At 40.4% G+C, this 20,915-nt stretch overlaps 1 protein-coding gene across 3 annotated transcripts in view; it reads left to right on the top strand.

The window, feature by feature from the left end:
* LOC138621780 (chemokine-like protein TAFA-2) overlaps positions 1–16,130 on the top strand; it is a 65,083-nt gene extending 48,953 nt beyond the window's left edge. Inside the window, exons 3-7 of one of the 3 annotated variants that reach the window (XR_011310963.1) lie at positions 2,094–2,249; positions 8,384–8,508; positions 9,113–9,169; positions 14,916–15,278; positions 15,658–16,130. Coding sequence is in view for 2 of the 3 variants with exons in the window: in XM_069700087.1 (XP_069556188.1) it covers positions 2,094–2,249; positions 8,384–8,508; positions 9,113–9,142 (311 nt within the window). In the remaining variant the exon portion in view is untranslated. Of the gene's footprint in view, positions 1–2,093; positions 2,250–8,383; positions 8,509–9,112; positions 9,170–14,915 lie in introns of all 3 variants that reach the window. The other 2 variants (XM_069700088.1, XM_069700087.1) reach the window with 2 other exon arrangements.
* Positions 16,131–20,915: the final 4,785 nt, after the last annotated feature.

The following is a 20,915-nucleotide window of genomic DNA, read 5'->3' as shown; positions in this document are numbered from 1 at the left end:
GCTGATTCCTGAGTGAAAATGCCTTTTTCTGTATCTGCTAGCAGGAGAAGCAGAGCAGGCATCCAAAATCCAAATCCAGTCAGAAACACCGAAGGCGCTCAGTGTGACGCTACTGGCAGCACTTCGCTTACAAACATCTGAAGCAGTTCGGCTCGCGGTGTGTTTGTCTTTCATATCTTTCCTTGTTTGGAAGCAGAGTGTGAGTAAGCGTGCCGCTACTTTTGGGTGACGACCCGCATTATATCTGATGTATGAAGAGGGACGGAGAGGGAGGGGGTGATTGTTCGAGCAGACACGCTATCAAAAGTTGCAAAAGGGTTCATAATGAAAACTGAACTTTCCTTTGCAGTTTCTTTGCTTTTTTTTTTTTTTATTTGACTTATTGTCCTTTTCTACCTGCTGCTCACTGATATTTTCCAGCAGCAGCCATCAGTGAAACGTTTGATGCTGTCCAATCACATAAAACATGGTGTTAGGACTTTTCTGGTTCTCGGTTATTTTTTAATGTAAAAGTCGTGTTTTCTGAGCAACACTGTTCAAACAGAATAACACAGATCCCAGAGGTGTATATGTGTTAAACATCAGATTCAATATTCATCAGCCTCAGCAAAGCTGCAAAGTGTCAGTAGCTGCTTGCTACAGCAGCTGGAAGCTGTTGCTGTTCACCAGTATAACCAGCTGGAGTGAGAATTAAATTAAGTTTAGGGCAGACAGTCCGGGCCAGTTTCAGGCACTCGTTTCAGATTTACTGTTTACTGCAGATGTGCGGAGCGCTGCAGAAACGCACCTCATGAAAATGTCACATGCAATTAAAAGAGAATGGAGCAGCTCGGGCTCTAAATAATTCAGACAATGGAGCGTGATCTGGAAATTGGTTCCAAATACTGCAGAGCCGCACTTTCCCCTTCACACATCTCAATTTTGTTTTTTAAAAGGCTGCTGCTTGTTGTGAGTATCGTACTCGAGTATTTATTCATTTAAAAGTTACCGATTCATTTTCAAATACAGTGATAATGATACAAATGGTGATCTTAATGGTTTTTATGACGTCAGGTCCTGATTGGTTATCTTATCTATTCCGCTTTAAAGAGTTGCTAGTACATTTCTGCAGTTTGGTTTCAGTGTCAGGATTCATTATTCTACAACGGCTTTAAAGGGACCATGACCCTGATGACATCATCGGGATTTTTCCTGGATTAAGTTTAAAATTGCCTCGTGGAGTTTTCATGTAAACACACAAAAGTAATGTTTACATTCAGTGTTTATCACCAAAACACATTGTGAGACATTGTGTGATATCCTTCACTAACAATATGTTTTATTCACATTCTTAGAATATTTGAACTCCCGTTTTGTTTATGTTAATGTGCCACCACTTTTACATGTGCATCCTACAAGTCAATTTTTTTTATTTATTTTTATTTATTTTATACACTTTATTAATCCCCGAGGGGAAATTTCTTCACTACAGCAGGGGGGCTCTCAGGGGGGAGATGCTGCAGCAGGCTGCCACATCAAAAGAATCTCAAAAGAGATGCTGGCACTCAAAAACTCCACAGGGTACCTTTAAGAAAACACATTTCAAATTGGGTGTCATCAGTCAGTTGCATTGTGGGAATTGTATGTTCCATTGTTTGAAAGGTTTTACATCCTGGTAAGGGGAAAATTCTGAAGGAAACGCAATTATGAATACTTTTAAAGTGCTCAGACTATAATACTGATGTCATATTGAAAACAGAAAGTTCGGAAATGTAGGATCCAGAACTTGGAGCTTGGCTCATACGAGAGAATACAAATCTGTATACTTTGGTCTCTGCTGCTTCCATTGGGGGCGATTTTGCATGTTGAGAGAGGAACTTAGTGTCATGAATGGGCTGTTGTAGAAAATTGGTCTGCTTTGCCTGGCAATTTTGTTCACTACCGAAACTGATGAAAGTAAAAAATTAAAAAAAAAAACCTCACAACACAGACCAAAGAAAGACATTCTTTTGGGACTCGATACAAGGCCGACTGTGGGTGGAAATGAGGGTTACAACTACAGTTTATTATTCACTACCGACGATAATAAAATGTGTTCCTTTTCATTTCTCCAGCAGCACACCATGTCCGAACAGGCACCTGCGAGGTGGTGGCGCTGCACCGCTGCTGCAACAAGAACAAAATCGAGGAGCGGTCACAAACTGTGAAGTGCTCCTGCTTTCCCGGGCAAGTGGCCGGCACCACCAGAGCCGCCCCGTCGTGTGTAGATGGTACGCTCCATTAACTGGATATTTCACTGACTATGTTGAGTGTGTGGTCTTTTTTTTTTTTTTTAATGATACTGCTTTCCACATCTTTAAGAATACATTTGCTGAGTGTTGAATTCATATCTCAAGAGATGCTCTAAGAATACTTTTACTTGCCTTATGATTACAACTGCATGGAATTACATGTTCGACCACACATGAACAAATCCTCATAAGGAAAAGGGAGATTTGCTTGACAAATATAAGCAAGGGACAGATAATAACTGCACGAGGATGCCAGTCTAGTTAAAGATTTCTAAATTTAAATTACACTTTAAAATCTTCACATCCTGTGGGTTCGGATCGACTACTGTTTGCTTGGTCTAAATCTGTTAAGGCGAAACTGTTCACTGCTCATGTGACTTAAAGGTGCCGGAGATGCAACAAAAAGAGTCACAGAAGAGAAGGAAAACTTTATGCATATTCACAAACTGCTGAAGAAGATCCAGAGTGTAAAACATTTGTGTATCACAGACACAAGATCACGCTCAAAAGATGGAGGATAATATTTGCAATGTGCGAGACAATACAAAGGGAAACAGACATTCAATAGGATACTGTGATGAACACTATTGAGTGTAAATGTCGTCACACCTCAGTGTGTTCACCGTTACACTCAAAATAAACTCGCCTTTCAAGAAAAAAAAAACTTTCAGGCTCAACATACTTGATGCCATGAAAACTGTTGGAGGACAGGATGTCACAGAATAATGATTAGATAAATAAATATCTTTTTACATAATGGAGAATGGTGAATAAAACCCTTCATAATGCTTGTTTTGTCTGACCAAAAACCTCCCAAAATACTTTGGTTACTGTCACAAAAGACTAAAAACAACAGCAAATGTAAAAATAGTAGAGTCTGGAACCAGAGAGTGATCGTTATTTTTACATATTAAATGATTTAATCAATAATTGTTTCTGAGCTGGATGGCTCCTGTGCACGATACACTATATGTGTGAATAAAATTGTTAGAAATTCATAGCCAAAATCATTTTGAAGTAAACTCCCAAACTCTGCCTATAGAGTGTAGTTTTCCAAAATTAGTCACAATTTCTAGTTTTCTTTAAACATCTGTCTGACTTCAAAAATCTATTTCAACAAAAGTATTAAAAAGTTCTTACATTTTTTTTTATTTTTTTTTTTAAAGATACATATATTACAGCCCAAGTGATGTATATCGGCTGATATCGGCCTATTACAGATATATTGGTATCAACATTTTAATGCACTGACGCCAGTGTGGACAATAAACTGTAAAATGTTCTGCCTGCATTAAATATTTGTGTCACAAGTATCACAAGTGTTTGATAACCACATTTGAAGATTCCAAAAAGGGTATATATATATATATATATATATGCTGTATGTACAGAAAATATATCAGGAATATTGGCCGATATATCGATAGAAAAACTTCTTTACTTCCTAATATCGATCACAGCATCAGCCCTAAAAATTCAGTATCAGTCAGGCTCCAATTTATATAAACTCAATAGATTGTTAATTGCCCACTAAAAGGTTTAATTCATCTACTGTCCTTTTAAAATGTACAATCATGTGTTTAATCCTGTACAGTAGCAGTGGAAGTAGTCGTAGGCTAATATTGTAGTACAGTAACAATAATAGCTCTTGTAGTCATGGAAGTGAAGTATCCCTCAGTAGTGGTCACATCAGTGATGATACCAATAAACTGGGATCATAACTGATGTGTTGTATTATTGCGCAACAGCCATCACTATAATATGGGATTAAAGGACACTTTGACCCGTGTTAGCGTTGTTAGATCTGAACACAGAATACCGACAGCGATGAATACAAAGACGCTTCTGGCGGCTTTTTTTAAGTTGCGGATAAATGAATGTGACGCTGTCCGCAGCACTCCGTGACCTCGAAAGTCTCTCAGCATGCTAATTGTTCAGACCCCCGACTCGGCTGAAGTGGCTGCTTCACTTTGGTCTGAAAAGCTCGGGTTTCTGGCTAAACTCTGGACCAGGTCGTGTTTGACCTATTCCTTGACATTTTACTACTGACATTTTCTGCAAATTAGAGCTGTGAGCCAGTTTAACGCTCGACGGGTGATCCCAGAAAAAAATGATCAGCACTTAACCTTTTAATTATTCTTTCTTCTGCAAGCAGGGTTTACCTTTAGCTCCACTCAGTGAGACAATCTCCTCTTTATGAAGATAAATGCACCTCCAGACATCTGAGAAAACTTGAGCAGATCTGAAGGTGTAATTTAGAGGCGGCTACAGAAAACACCAGAAAACTTGAGAGAATTTTCTAATAAGGGTTTTGTACATTCATGTGATTCTATGATGACTTTTGAATTAAACACTTTTAATTAGTGGTGATGAGTCAAAACACGACATGTGATAATAGCTAAAAAACAAGAAACAAATAGGAGTTTCAGTTTCTATGTCTCCTGTTGATAAAGAATTAAAATGAATCCTAAACTATTACCACATTATGAATGCTAAACTCTGCTATTGTTTTTATGCAGAGCAGCAAAGCTTAGCAGACTCACTTTAAAGAATCACTAATTGGGTGTAACAGATGGCAAAGACTTCCAGTCTCACCTCTGAACTCAATGTCAAATCAGCATTAGTCATTCAAAGAACTGTATAGTTGTGGAAGAGTACAGGTCTGGATGAATTTCACCCTAATGCATTCTATGAATAATAGTGATATCAGTTTATCAATATTGGAGACTCAGTTGAGTCTTTAGTTGAGTGACATTAGGATTTGAGGGAAATTCAATGTTGCTTTCTTGTAGAGACTTAGATTGACATGAAGCTGTCATAAGATGTGGTTTAATGGCACATGGATTAAGAATTCTCCACCACCTGTTTATCTCAGTGCTTAACTTCTAATTTTCAACAGACTGCATTTCCATGAGCATCTATTGACATTAACAATGTGGATTCAGGAGAAAAGCAAACCTCCACAGCCAATAAATGGCTGTTATTCTTCACAAGGTGCATATTTATTAATAAAATAAATTATCATGCTTACACTATAATAGTGATATAAAACCAACAAAATTGACAACTAACTTGTTTGGATGACAACTGAAATTTCATGTTCGCGACTGTAATTTGAGATTTACAGTTGACACTCTACACTGTTTGAACATTAACCTCATTTAGTGCTAATTGTTCAAACTCCTACATAATTAGTCTGTGTAAGGCACAGCAGGTTAAAAATAGATTAGAAAGGTATGCCGAGCTATCTTGGTGCCACCAGACCCAAATTCACTGAATATACGGGTCTGCCACCCTCCACTGAGGATTGTTTCCATTAGTTGCATCCTAATGGACATAGACCTTGGGGTCAAATTTAAAACCATTGGAGCAGCCTTCAACCAACTGGCATTGGCCACCAAATAACACATGTTGTCCGCCGAAACTGTGCCATCGCCGCCATCGTTTGAACAACTTCAACATCATCGCAATTGAACTGTTCAAGTGGGGACTAATCACTGGTCGATGACTGGTCCATCCTTCAGTGCGGTTGAGCAAACCTGAATACGAACAGGCTTTCCAGACTATAATCACAACAAAGACTGAATGTCTGAGCACCACTCAGGAGGACCCAGGCTAATACTGAGCCTCAATATTTACCCACAAGCTTAACACAACCTTTGTTGAAGAACCTTTGGAAGGTCACATGTTGTCAGTCAGTCAGAGTTTCCAGGTTTGGTGTCTGAGCACTGAGCAGCGCAATTACAACTTACTATCCGATACACTGTTTGAACTTCCTGGTCTCTCACTCTTGCCGTAACTATGAGATGTGGCCACACTTCCTTGGTAGCACAAGGGTAAATTTAACTGCAGCTGTTTTTTATGAATAATGAACAGATCATTTTCTTTAATCCCAAAGCTCACACCACTCATCGACCACTGGCCACATCAGAATAGAGTTGCAAGCTCTTGATCATTTCTGAATAGGAGTTCAAGGTCAAAGCAAAGACTCATCGACATATTTTTTTTTTTTTTTTTACAGCTCCAATAAAAAGAATAACTCTAATTCTTGCTCCCAGATGTTTTCGGTCTGAGCTGCCCTCATGTTTTTAAAGCATCATTAACTGTTAAGTGAAATGTATCCCACACTCTTTTTGTGTTTGGCCATTAATACTCCCATTTCATTTCATGAGGAACCTTTGTGGCTTTTTAATAGCAGCTGTTACCCAACCACCATCTGCTGGCAGTTGACCTGATGCACTTCTACACCGCGCTGCTGCTATAACCGTGACTGTGTAACACAAATGGATTCATTCTTATCATAAAGTCTCCATATTCTGTGCCATTTACTCCAGTGAGGCTGCGGTGTCATGTGTGGATTGTAACAACCGTCCTTTTCATTAAGAAGAGCACTGATGCCGGTGGAGGGGGGGATGTGGAACGTGGATGATGATTTAAATGATGTCTTGTACGTCACGAGAGCAGACGCTTAATGCTCTTTGTTGTGGAGGCAGCGGAGGTGCTATCGCTGCAGCTGAAGGTCTTACCTTCACATGACTGCAGTCGCATCCGTTTCTAGTTCCCATCCCTGACGCGTGATGGACATGTATCGCTTGGATCGTGAGTCTTGTGTGTAAGAATACTCAAAATAGATGTGTTACCAGTCAAAAAGCAAATCTTACATCATTTTCCCCGAGACAGCTGTCAAAATATGACATGGCCTGATGAGACACAGACACACTGATTTGATTGATATTTCAGGTTCATGACGTCATGTGGAAATGTGTTTGAAACATAAACACAAGCGGTGGAGAGATTAAATCACAAGGTGAAAAATCTATCTGTCACTTTTTTTATGCAAACACTGTAAAGATTCACTGGTTCCAGATGCTGCGTGATAAAGATGCTGCTTTTCTTCTGTGGCAACTGTGGCATGTTTTCTACATTTCAAAGATGAAACCATTGATTGGTAAATCAATAAAATAATCTGAGAATTAACCACTAATGACAATTATTGTTAACCTCAGTCCACACATGAATAAAAAAAGGACCTCTAAATGCATATTTCTGCAGTAGTTCAGAGTGAATCCGTGTTCATTTTGGGACCTGAACCCTCTTCAGTTAAAATGGTTTGTTTTAGTCAAAGTTAAGCCGTGATTGTTGTTTGGCTCAGTTTAGTTTTAGGGTGTTTTCAAACCAGCCTTGTTTGTTCTGGACCATCAGACTTTTCAGTTTGGTTTGAACTAAAATAATCAGGTGTGAAAGGTGCATCAGATCGCTGTCCAAGATTTGGTTAAAAAAAAAAAAAAAAAAAAGGAGAGCGGGACTCAGTCCGAGACCAAACTGAACCATGGTTGGGTTCATTTGCATTGTGAAAACGTTTTTTGGATGGTTCAGACTTTTGGACCAATTACTGGAAATGAAGGCATCATCACTCATTAAATAACAAACAAAGATAAAAACAAATGTGGAAAAAAAAATACAAATGGTGTAGCAGACAGGTGGGGAGGAGAGCACTTGATTGTAATTTGGTCAAAATACAAAATTCAGCTTGGAAAAAAAACACAAAATGCCAAACTCACTTTCTGAGAGAAAAACAAATGCTGCTCTAAACACCATAATAACATACTAATATACTCATCCTAATTTTCAGCAGGACTGTGGATGACTTTAGTTCTTTAAAGTGTTCCTCTTCACCTTTTGAATGAGCAGTTAGTTTAGCCGACATTACGTGCCGAGACACAATGTTACTGAAGGGCGACATGTTGCTTAAAGTGCGTCAACTCAGTAGCTACATCAGCTTTAAGTTGAGGTTGTGTTGGGAAACTATTTAACTGTGAAGCTACAATGTGGGATGTCACAGATGCATTTAACCTACATCGGCTTTGCAATAAAATAATAATAAGTTATCAATGTTATCAAGTTATTTTGGCTTTACTAATAAATAATTTAACAATTACTTGTCATTGTCATCACTTATTTTCAAAATTCAATTTAAGAGTAAATCATTTGAATTTGGTTGTTTTGTGAAATAAAAGGACGTCAAATTTACAGATGCCTTGAGAAAGCTACAACCACAGATAGTGTGAACAAATATATTTCTGACCATTTGCTCTTCGACGTGTGTTTGCTAGCCTCGATAGTGGAGCAGAAGTGGTGGTGTCAGATGCATCCGTGCCTTGACGGGGAGGAATGTAAAGTTCTTCCTGATCTGAAGGGCTGGAGCTGCGCTACGGGGAACAAGATCAAAACGACTAAGGTGAGTGGAAGAAGCGATCCGGCCGCTTGCATGATGTTCAAGCCTGTTGAATCTGACCTAACGCCCTTCAGCACTTCAAGGTCAACAGGCTGGGGCTTCTGTTACGGTCGTGTCCCCTCCCTTTACCTAAAAACTCATGTTTGCAGTCGGTGCTCGGACCCTGGGGGGCTGTGATCAATGGGCTGCTGTGTCTCCTTAGCACTTTCAGGCCACTTTGAGCACCCAAACTGGCCAATTACTCACTCCAATTACCTGCTTTTAACGTCGTAACATGATGCCCATATCCTTCACTGTGTTATGACGACCCGTAGACTTCAGTTCTGTCTCTCTCCATGTACTTAATTATTTAAACCGCCTGCACCACACCTGCCTGGAGCCGGGAGCCTGGAGCCTGGGGCTATTGATTCAGGGATTTGTCGGGACCTCAAAATGGGATACATATAGCCATATAATCATCTTTTTGTTTTAGAGGTCCGGGGTTCTGAGACCAGCGGGAATGTCTTGTGATGTGTTTGGTAATTATCAGATCTTGGGAAGACCTCGAAATAAGAAACCTAACCTTTCTTTTCTTTTCTTGTCTTTTTTAATGTGGACACCTGGAAAGATTTCCGCTGACAAAGACCAGCTCTGGTAACGTCAGAGGCTTCACGGCGGAGTCCAGGTGATTTATCTGTTATTAATATTTGCACATTTGAAGGCTTTACTTGCCTTTAACGACGTGGTCCTAACCTCCATTAAAACAATAGAGACCGGCATGAATCATTAATGTGGCTTATCATTACTTCATTGTCAAGCAGTGTTATTAACCACATCTCCCAGTGGTGTAACCACACCAGAGATAGAGCGAGGAGCGAGAAGAGGCTGCGATCCAAATGCACAACAACAACCTGTTCAAAGCATCAGCATGACTTCTCCTGCACACCTTTGAACTCAGCCAGAGAAACAAGTTCCTTAAGTTTCACATCTTTCTGCAGGCTGGGTGGGGTGGGGGTGGTGGTGGTGGTGGGGTGGGGTGTGTGGGGTGTGGGGGTGTCACACTTTCTTCTTTACTTCTGCTGAGCTTTTGGAAAAACAGTGCAAACGAAGCTGGAATCCCCAGCTACACTGACCTCTAGGGCTCCATATGATAACGGAAACACAGTGAGAATTCACCATGTAAACAAAGTGGCGACTGGCTACTACAAAGCGTGGGATGCAGCAGGGGGATGCAGTCAGTGAACAGCACGTCTCAGTGTGATGAACAGTGTTGAGCTGCAGAGCGGAATTTTTTTTTTTTTACATTTTAAAGCCCCAAAAGAGGAAACAGTTTCGATTGCATTTTCTAGAGTGATAAATACAGAAATCCGAACAGGTGACATCAGTAACCTGCTGTCTGTGTTGCTTTATACCAGAGGGATGACAGACTATAAACTTTATGTTTGTGCAGCTTTCTGTCCACAGAAACCTGCTTTCTATTACACTGTTTATACTTGTACTTATATATTTTTCGATCAGTGCTCATCCTCCACAAACTACACTCGCAATTCATTTCTGAGCAGACGTCTCCAGTGTGTCAGAAATGTTTGTGTTCGGCTCTTGAAGTTGCACTCTGGGATTTTAAAGCTAATAAATGAAGCTGTTGTTACTGAATCTTCCAAATTATTCTGACGGCAACTTGTAGAAAAATGAGATGGTCCCCGGGAAGAAGCGCGCTTTGTCAGTGGAAGGTTTCTGATCATTCATTTTCTCCCGTGGATCTGACCCGAGGGCTCTGCTGCTTTCTGCCGCTGTGTCTTTTTAATACGACCACTGTGGCTGGCAGAGCACAGAACACACTGCAACCTCGGTGTAATCCTCCAAAAACAAAGATGGCCTTCTTCAGTATAAAACAGAGGAAGCCCTGTTTGCATTCATTTATTTCAGATGGGATGTGAAGGGTCGGGGTTCAATAGTATTTTATCAAAACTGAATCCAGCACTGTAATCGACCGACTGGAAACCTTATTAAAGCTGATGGTTTGGAATTTAAACATTTGCAGGGAGTCAATGTTATAAATAACTGAAGGGTCTTAAATCATGCTTTGTTGACTGAGAACAGAAGCACAGCACACTGCACCATGGTCTTATCAATGTCTATGATTGGCACTTAATAAAACGTCTTTATTATCTTTTCTATAGCGAGCCCTTTTGGCAGGATCTGGAGCTTTTTCCATTTGCATTTCTTACTAGTCAAAATTTTTAATTAAGATCAGTGTATATACAGTGAACCCTCGTTTATCGCGGGGGTTACGTTCCAAATAGAAACCGTGATAGGTGAAATCCGTGAAGTAGTAACCTTTATTTTTTTTACAATTATTATACAATGAAATACTCCATAATACATTGAAACCAAAGAACAAAACCTTTTTACAGGCCCAAGCATTTGTTTAACAAATAAAAGTACTGTATAAATGTTTTTTTTTTACAAATAACTACTGTACTGTAAAATAATAATTTTAATCATCAATACGAACTGAAGGCTTCAAATTGCTGAGATCGGCACCGCCCCACTGCGACCCGAGTCATTGGATTAGAACGGGAGGAAATGAAAAATGATTATGAAAACAAATACAAAGTACAGTAGGACAAATAGTGACTCGTGTATTTCACTGCTCTTCTGACTGAGCCGCTGCATCCTGACTCCGCTCTGCAGCGGTTCTTTCTTCTAAAGCCGGCGGTGCAGGTGTGGTTTTTCGAGAGAAGAACATAGTTATCGGTAGTTGTTGTCGCTCTTTTTTCTTCTGGGCAAAAAGATTCTTATAAACCGACATGCCACCATCGATTATTTTTAATTTGGCAAGCTGTTTTACGTACGTGTACATATTAAACCGCAACGTTATTGACAAACAGGTAGAGAAGAAGCGGAGAGACTGTTTAGCCAATCAGAATGCAGAACACAATGCACGATGCAAATCCGTGAAGCAGCGAGACCGTGAAAGGTGAACCGCGTTATAGCGAGGGTTCACTGTATTTTAAACCTGCAGTGAGGAGCTTTTGTCTCCCCCCTCCGCCAGTGAGAGTAATTAGAAAATCCTTGCTGGTATGTGATTACGTCATAGCCTACTCTACCACTACAGTTGTGGCTGTAAAACAGTGGATGATGATGATGATGATGATGATTATTATTATTATTATTATTATTTCACGACCTGAATTTGAGACACCGAGTCCGTTTACATGTAAAAAGTCTAGAAGAGCTGCATGATTCAGTTCTTTTATCCCGATTCAAGTTAGCATCAACCGGGCTAAAATGGAGGTTAACTAGTACAACCAGCAGAAGTATCTAGCGTGCATCCTCTGACCATGGAGCACGACCAGTAGCAGGTCATCCAGCGGCAATATGTCACCAGGCACCCGATTTAAGAGCTCTGTATACCGTGAAGATTCATCTGCCACCGGTAGGAACCCAACCTCGGGTACTGAACCTTCATGTGGATGTAATACTGTATATTTGGTCCAGTTTTTGGATGTGTTGGTAGCAGATGTCATACCAACAGATGAATGCTGAATGTTTTCTCGTCCTCCCTCGACGCTAATCTGCTGTGTTCCTACACTACTATCAAATGAATACGGGGCAACATCTCAGCTATATCAATTTCCCACAAGAAAAGTGACTTTAAGTTTTGATTTGTGGCAAAAATCGCCCATTAGTCCAGACGGTAAAACGTAATGCGGGGAAAGGTGGATCATCACGCTCACGCTTCCTGTTTTTTGCTGATTTTACTGCCAGACTCGCCCTGTGCATCTTGAAAAAAGCCCATGCTATGAAAAGCCCAGTCATGGCAGTTATAACAGAAAACATATTGCTGAGAAGGACACCGCGGTGTGCCAATTACACAGCTGAATTACACAAACACAAGCCCTGCACCTGCTGCGTTAAATCTTTCAGCCAACTTTACTTCAGGCACTAAATGGAAATGAATCCTTTGCCAGTTAAATTAGTGCTTGTCAGCCACCAAATAAACGAACGCAACACCCAGGGAAGACTGACTTTTCCCTCGCAGTATTTTTAGCATTGCCTCAGACAGACACTCAAATACTGTTAAATCCCCCCCCCCCATCCCACCCTTACCCCTCCTGAACTGAGACACAGTTTAGATCCATCTCTGAAGACATTTTCTCCTCTGACAGGAAGCAGCTCTGCTCTTTGTCTTTTCAGCCTGAAATTATTCTCAAATTAGTACCACATTAATCACAGCGACAGCTCCGAATGTAAATGACTCTGTAAAGGGAGGAATTTATCGCCGCCTCTTCGGCGACCAGCAAAAGCGCACAAACAACTCAAATCTATGGAAACTGTTCACCCCGTGTTTGATGTGATTATGCAGGTTGTTTTTTTTGACGAGTGATCGCCTGATGGTTCCTGGATTGTTTTGCTTTTCTGCATAATTGAGGATGATTTATATGAGGCTATGCACTGCGGCTGCTCTGCCCCGGTCTGTGTCAAACAGACCATTTTAGAATTAATCTAACCAGGCTGTCAGCGCTGCCTGTTTTCTATCAAAAGTTCAGCATCAATAATGGGGCCTTACAAGTCCGGCTTCCCCTCAGTCCGTCAAAACCTACGTGGTGGCTGACAGACGCTCGGAATCAATAGCGGACGTCGTTATGAAGGTTGTTATGTTATGCTCCTCGAGAGTCTTTTCCAGAATGTACTTTTAGAGGAGCAGAGGAGCTGCCAGTCAGCCACCGAGCTTCATGACAGCCAATTTAATCTCAAGGAGAATGGAGGTCTTCAGAGTATCTGACAGCGGCGAACCAGGAGAGAAAAAAAACCTCTCAACACGTCAGCATGCTTTATCCTAAATAATGTACGACATTCTGATAGAAAATATGCAGATATATAAAGCTGTTACTTATTATGTATGGAAATGATATTAAACCTGAAAGAACTCCACAGGCGTTTTCTAAAACTTGACCCTTAGACTTGACTGCTGTCTTTCAGTCTGTCAGAGGGAGCTACTGTTTTTTGTTCGTTGAAGCACTGGTAATATCTGTCAGGTCGATAATCACTATTATTTTTCAGGAAAATTTCTGTGAGCATTCAGTGTTTTCATATAGCACTGATCACATGAAACAAACATGACATGTTTGTTGTTAGCGATGAACCCACAGAGAAATACCAACCAACCTTGAAGTTCCCCTCTGCTCCAAGTGCTCTTTTAACTGCTTTCAGCTCCCAGTTTTGGTTTTATGGCCTGTAACAAAGTTCGCAATAGACAGTGAGGTCACCCACTTGTTGGTGAGCAGCTGTCTTGAAGCCTCCAGTCTGGTTTTTGGCTGTCATCATCTTATATTTTAGGGGACTAAAATTGACCATATTTGGGTGGCGAGCGATGAATCTGCCTCGATCTGACTGAGAATCTGAGACTACAACGTTCGCCCACTTATAAAGGCAACCTGACTGCAACCAAGGCGTCAATCAAACTAGCACGTCCCCAAAAGTATCCCCCTGAGGCCCTATATCTAATTAATTATGGAAGTATTTTCAGAAGGAACACTGATCTGAAGGAATGAATTTAGATAATGACACCATAATGACTTAAAACATGTATTGACGTTGTATTTCTTGAGAGACGTTGACGCTTTTTGAAGGGGAGTCTATTGGATCCAGAGTTTCTTTGGAACCAGCCTCTAGTGGCCATCAGTGGTACTGAATTTGAAGCACTTCTGCATTGGCTTCACTTTTCAGACTATGATTTCTATATGCCCACCACCTAAGTGGGCTTTCTTTTAGTGCCACCTTCAGATCACCAACTTAACACAAGATATTTACTGGAGAGATTGTCATCACACTGGAACCCTTTTGATAAATGTCAGCTTTAAACCACTTTTATGGCTCGTCAAATAGCTGCCAACGTGCTGTTTGTTTCATCAACACCTCCACGGTGTTTCTCCTCTGAGGGTCACTTGTGGGGCTTTTAGACCTTTAGTCATACTTTTCCTCTGAAGATAATGAGTTTTCTCACAGTGGAAAATAAAAAAAAAGGAAACAGCAAGAACGATCAAAATGGGCTTCAAGGTAAAACAAAAATGCATCCAATTTGTAGTTGCTTTGCCGACATCTTTGACATGTCGATCAGTGTAGGTGGGAGTTTTCTGTTGATAGAGTTCACTTTTTTTACCGTGGGCCGTGCACCGCTGTTTTTCTGTTCAGCTGCGGTATCGGTGTCTGCCTATGTTAAGTGTGCATTCCTACTGTGCTCTTTGGTTATGTTATACCTCTCATACATTTATGTACAACATATATGAAAATGAAGTGAACCATCAGACTGAAATATATTCAGTTCTGCTTGTGGGGTTACTTTTCTTTTATGGTGTTTTGATGTTAATGAGGCTTTCAGCGCTCTGATTTTTTTGTTTTATCTTTATGTCCCTCTGATGATGCAGGTGAACCAACTCTTCCGGTTTGTCGGCTCATCTGAGGAGTGGAGAGTAATGCAAAGGACCTTCCTGTAAATAGAGATATCCTTTCTTCTGGACTGCAATTAATCTTTGGAAAACTCGGAATGCTTCTTCTTGAACTCTGGACATCAAAAAAGAGGAGCAGATCCTCTTCAAAGTACTGATCATTCAGCGCTTCTTTTTGAAGGACTCCATATGATTAGCCTTACCGGACAACAGGATTTAATCTCTGACATCGTACTGCTTGTAGTGGAAGACAACGGTGAACATTGCCTACGTGTTTATTTATAGAGTAATATGTCCTTTACAGGGGATTTTGCCTCGCGAGTTGTCCGGCGTGAACAGCAGGTCAGTATGTTGTATAAGCATTGCAAATGTTGAACACAAAATGTGACTCTGTTTTATCAGTTGGTTGTGGCTTACTTCTCTAACAAAGTGTAGTTTAAAAAGTTCAAATATAGGTGAAAATGTGTGGCCGAGCAGCAGACATTCAGGGTGATTTTCAAAAGGAAAACACAACCACATTCATCATTAGCTGTGCATTAAGTGTTTCATTCAACCCAGACACTGCTGAAAATATAAAGAGGCATAAACTGATCAAACCTCCCAGCGCTCCAAAGACACCAAGTTGAATCCAATCATGGTTTTATTTTTCTTCTGAAAATCCCTCTGCCGTCTCCTGCCACTTCTGTCAGACTTTTTTGTTTTGTTTTGTTTTGTATTGCAGCTCTGGAGTTGAGGTTGTTGACAAGAGCAGTGTAAATGAATCGCAGCATCTGGCCGCCGGCTGGGTGATGACAGCGACGTTCCCAAAACGGTTTTCAACCAGTTACTCAAGTATGATTTGCTGATCACCTTTCAGTAGGTATCGCTGACACTTCCTTTGTCTGTGTAAGTGATGAAATCAGTAATAAAATATGGTTGTGTAACTAAAGTCTTGTGTCTTTTAACCATTTCTATGCTTACAATGGTGAATTTTTGCCAATTTGTGCCCACAACATCGGGATTTATTTTTCTCATGAAATTAAATATGAAGGTCCCTCGAAGATGAATTTCACTGTCTTTGGTGATCCCCCTGAATTTTCCCAGTCCAGCCGTGGCCAAACCTTTCACTTATCCTGTGAAATATCTTAAGGTCTACTGAATGAATCAGTAAAATATTTTGGACATTCATGGTTCCCAGAGGAGTAATCTAAATCCTCTGACCTTTCCTCCAGTGCCACCATGAGGCTGACCTTTAGACATTTTAGTGAAATGTTTCAATGTATGTATTGGTTATGGAATTTGGTACAGCTATTCACAGTCTTTTCAAAATCGAGACAAATATTTAAAAAAAAATGTGTCGCGCACAATCACCGGGTCAAATGTGTAGTTCTTCCAACACTTTGGTTTATGAACTAATTCCTGCAAAACCAACATTACTATTAACCTCAGAGGTATTTACTTTAACTGTACAATAGGTTAAAATGGTGAGAAAGAAAACCATCATACCTGTTAAATGTCAGTATGTTAGTATTCTTATTGTGAGGATTTGACACACCCCAAATTGACTTTAGTCTCACTTAAAATGTGTGTTTAACACCCACTTTTACCTAAAGGAGAGTCAGTGAGCGCAATGGTGGACTTGATTCAAAATGCTGGGGCTGGTGACTATTTTCCCAGCAGACATTTTGACATGTCATAATAGGAAAAGCATAGGTGTGTCAATGATGGCTGCTTTCCACTCAGGTGACGTTCACTGTCATGGTTTACTGAGACACGTAACAGAAATGAATTATATTTTTCACTGGATGAAAAAGGTAAATTCCCCTCGTTTCAAATGAAGCACTCATTACCAGCTGAGGGGCCACTTATTTCAAAATTTCTTGTTATTAAAGGACTGCTTTTATGTTTTCTATTATTACTGCTTTTATTCATCTTGAACAATGCAGAAGTATTACTGACGTAGTCGACACTCAGTTGCTAGGTTATTAGTCACATCTACTGAATCTTGTCCTGATCCAATACAGCCCTGCAATAAATTCCTTTTCTAGAGTGTATTATCGTTCAGGTTTCGATGCTACCGTGTCCATGAGGTGTTGATTCAGCTGCTAATTGTAGAAGCTATACTCAGAGGAAGTGTGGACAGAACTGATTTGTACTGAAGGTTTTGCTCTAATATGATTGATTGACTGTCAATAAAGAATAGAAACAGTGTCATCAAAGCATGAATGTGAAAGCCTTGATAACGGTTTAGCAAGGCGCTATGACTCTATGCTTAGCGATGTGTGCTAAATAAACAGAAATGTCACAGTATTAGTCTCAGTATTAGTACGCTGACTGATTGTTACGACTTTGTCCAACTGGACCTTTTGATTCCAACACCTGTGAACTAACTTTACTTGACTGTGCAGGATGGACAATCCCAAACTTTTAGACCCAAACAGTCATCTGGCCAAGTGAATGCGAGCTCACTCGAGTTCAATCAGCGGCTCTGCTGTCAGTTCAAACTTCCCAAGAACATCAAAGGTCCTTTACAAACTTATCACCTCAGAGCGAATGCTGAAGTTCTGCAATCAACAGCCAAAGTCGGTATTCAGCACTTCAACAGAAACCCGTCATGACTCCTACGATCACAGTGGGGGAAATCACACAGTTTCAAGAAGTGAAATGTTTTGATGTAAATCAGCAGGAAAAACGGTCAGTTTATTTTGAAGCGTGCAGCCGAGCCATAGTTTAATCCTGTTTTGTATTTTTTGTTCAGTTGTTAAAATGATGGTCTTATTTATCTCACCCTGCCTTCCACAACAAGAATTCCATCTGTTATCATCCTGTTGACCCATTCCGAGTCCAATCCTTTTTTCTTTGAAAAATGAAACCATCCTGTGAATAATGACTTCATGTTTGTCCTTTGAGGGGAAAAGTTGCAACTTGCTCTTCCTGAGAGCGGTCCAAAATCCTGCTTTGATGCTTCAACGCAGAAACACATTAATTGGGTTTAGCAGCAGTTTTCAAGCTGCTGCCCCGGCAGCAGAAACCCAAAAAGGATTCTCACAAAACTGCTATAATCTAAATTTTAAATCAACAATGGATCAAATGACTGTGTGATGTGAAAGGTGTCCGTTTTAGTGATAAACCCATACAGACTCTGCAACTCCCCTCAGCTATAAAGAGCATTTTAGCATCTTTCAGGTCATTGTTTTGGTTTGATGGCACAACCCACTGTACACCACCCCGCAATACACAATGAACTGGTAAACTGCTTTTAAAAAAATGCAAAGAGTTTGTTTAGACTAAAACTTAAGAAAAAGGACACTAAATATTGGACTTTAATTGTTGGCTAACCAGAAACACTAATTACAAATGAATAATGATATTGATATGTGTCTGCTCAATGCATAAACAGGCAACTATCAACTAATACACCTTTTATATCAACTATATAAAGTGATATTGTGTCAGTTTATTGTTTACGGCCAGTTGACACTGAGTGGAAAAAAATCAATACAGTAGGTAATGATGATGTTTGTGGTCACATCTTATAATAGACGTGCTTTACATCTCCTGTAACACAGCGTTGAGGTCAACATAAATGAAACTGATCACAGCACTAAGATGTCCAGAAACTGCACAAATACAACAGTGTTGACTCAGGTCTGTCGCACCCTTCCATCAGCAGAGAGATCGCACAAATAGCTTCAGCGCTTTCATGGCCTCATACTGGGACACAGTTCCTTTCACTTCCAGTAGAGGTCACTGCTCTTCTGTGCCCATTATCACAAAGAGTGCAATTTGTTTTTGATCAACCAATCACACCTTTTAAAAGGATGCGTAACACCTAGCAACAGGGTCAACCCCACCTCCTCACTATGAGCCAAGTTTCTGTTCATTCCTTGCTCAGAGAATTTTCCTGAATCCCTCCTCAGCTTTCCTGGATAGTAATTGTTCGGCTAAATTAGGAACTCCGAGAGGATTCGCAGAATATTCCTGATTACGCCACGTGGTCTGATATTCAACGAGCACACAGACAGTAATATGCGCCTACACAGGTGGTGACAATGCTTGTATACTCTGCTTGTTATGAAAAGATTACAACGTAAAACACGATTGTGTGCGTCAATCTGCACACGAGCAGATCGGTTTCCTCTGCAAAGAAGTGTCCTTTCCTGCCATTTGGCAACTCCTTAGTTTTAATAGCAATCCATCAGGGTGAAAGCACACCTGGTTTCTAAACGCAGGGGGAGATGACACTAGTTGTATTTCCCATTATGCCCAAAACTCATCTATGGTTAATTAGGGCAGTAAATACAACCTCTTTGAACCATGCACTTTACTCTGTGTTCAGACTATCTGACGTTAAACACGCCCTTAATGTCTTCGTGCCATGAGTTTTAGCCCGTGTGCTTAGATTGTTAAAATAAAGTAAATATTAAATGTATCCCTATACGACTGTCAAAATCCATCCTTAACATGACTCTACATCGGCCATAAATTTTCCAACATTATGCAGAAATCTGTTTGTCTACACGAGAGGTCCTCAGATGTTTTTAGCCTCGGACCCCAGTGAGAAATTAGTTTTCCCCGCTCTGGGAAACTGACTTATTAAAGAATTTCATATCCTTGTCATAAAGGGACTCATAAGCAACAAGCCTCTAAGTCAATTTGGATCTCAACCCACTGCTTCAGATAGCTGTTAAGGATTTTAACCCTTTTTTTTTTTTTATGCCTTGCTGACACCTCTCTATTCTTAAATGCTTCTCTTACAGGCAATTGCAGAAACGTGTTTCCACAGCAGAGAGGTTAGTGTAATCAAGAGGGTATTCAGCTGCAGATGTTTACCTAACAGACACATTGGAGAATAAAATCAAATATTAAAAAAGGCATATTGCTTGTTTCTTCAGGTTTTTAAATGGACCTTGGTTTTCATTTTGTAACACGCTCTGCGCTCGCTGTAGACGCTGTTGCTCGTCTCTGGCTGTCAAACACAGTTACACTGAATGACTGTGTTTCCCAGCCTGCTATCCATTTCCAAACAGTGAGCCTGTGAAATGTGTTGTGCCAAGAACACAAGACGAGTGCCGCCTCAAGCGTCTTTCTCATGTTCTACGAGGAGGGAGTGCTTCCTTCAAACATCAAGCTTCATTCTTCTTTAGCAAACGCATCCTTTGGCAAGACGACAAACGTTCTCTGTGAATCAAAAGGCCGTGACACCGCTGGCCTCGGCCTGTCAAAACACTTTCCAGGGTCAATCCCAGACTCCTGGTTGGTATCTGAGGCAGTTCAGAGGAGATGGAATAATGTCCAGGGGTGAGGCAGCTGCACAACACAGGAAAAAAACAACAACCTCACTTTCAAAGCTTTGATTTCTTTCAAGAGATTCAAATGAAGTAAAAGGAAGGCAATTCCAACCCTTTTTTCTTTTCTTTTTTTTTTGCTGCAGTCATTACAAGAGCACATCAAAGGAATCTCCTCCTCTCACCATATGCTGTATAGTTTCATAATCTAATGAGGGTTTTGTAATTACACAGTCCACCAGGGGAATGGAGCTCATCGATTCTCTGGGAAAAGAAATTTCATTACGCAGACCCGCTGTAAACCGTCGATGCTATCAACAGCTTTACACTTTAATTTCGTTAAATCTTTTTACATAACAAAAGGACTTGTCATAATTACATGTTGGAGGGAGAATTACAGATGTGAATCCGCTGACACGAGATCATCCTAAACTTCCGGGGCAGGAGGACACATGTTGAAAAGTTGAAAGTGTAACTTGCCAAAGCACCAATGTAGAGGAAACATTTCATCTGATCGTGTAATTTGTTTTCCCGGTGCAGCGTCGTAGTCTGTGTGACATTTCAGTGACTGCCTCATATATACAACTAATGAATGCAGCTTTTTTTTTTTTCATAGATGTGCCTCGCATCCAGCAATAGAAATTCCTCTGTTGCATTCATCAAGCCATCAAATGACAAACAAGACAGTCGCTGTAGTGGAATTATTTATGTG

This window comes from Brachyistius frenatus, unplaced genomic scaffold (genome assembly GCF_029030835.1).
Source record: "Brachyistius frenatus isolate BFR_SWC_R1_liver_20210118 unplaced genomic scaffold, ASM2903083v1 Contig_32, whole genome shotgun sequence".
Taxonomy (NCBI): domain Eukaryota; kingdom Metazoa; phylum Chordata; class Actinopteri; family Embiotocidae; genus Brachyistius; species Brachyistius frenatus.
The sequence above is the reverse complement of the archived record's forward strand: the minus strand, read 5'-3'. Positions and strand labels throughout refer to the sequence as shown.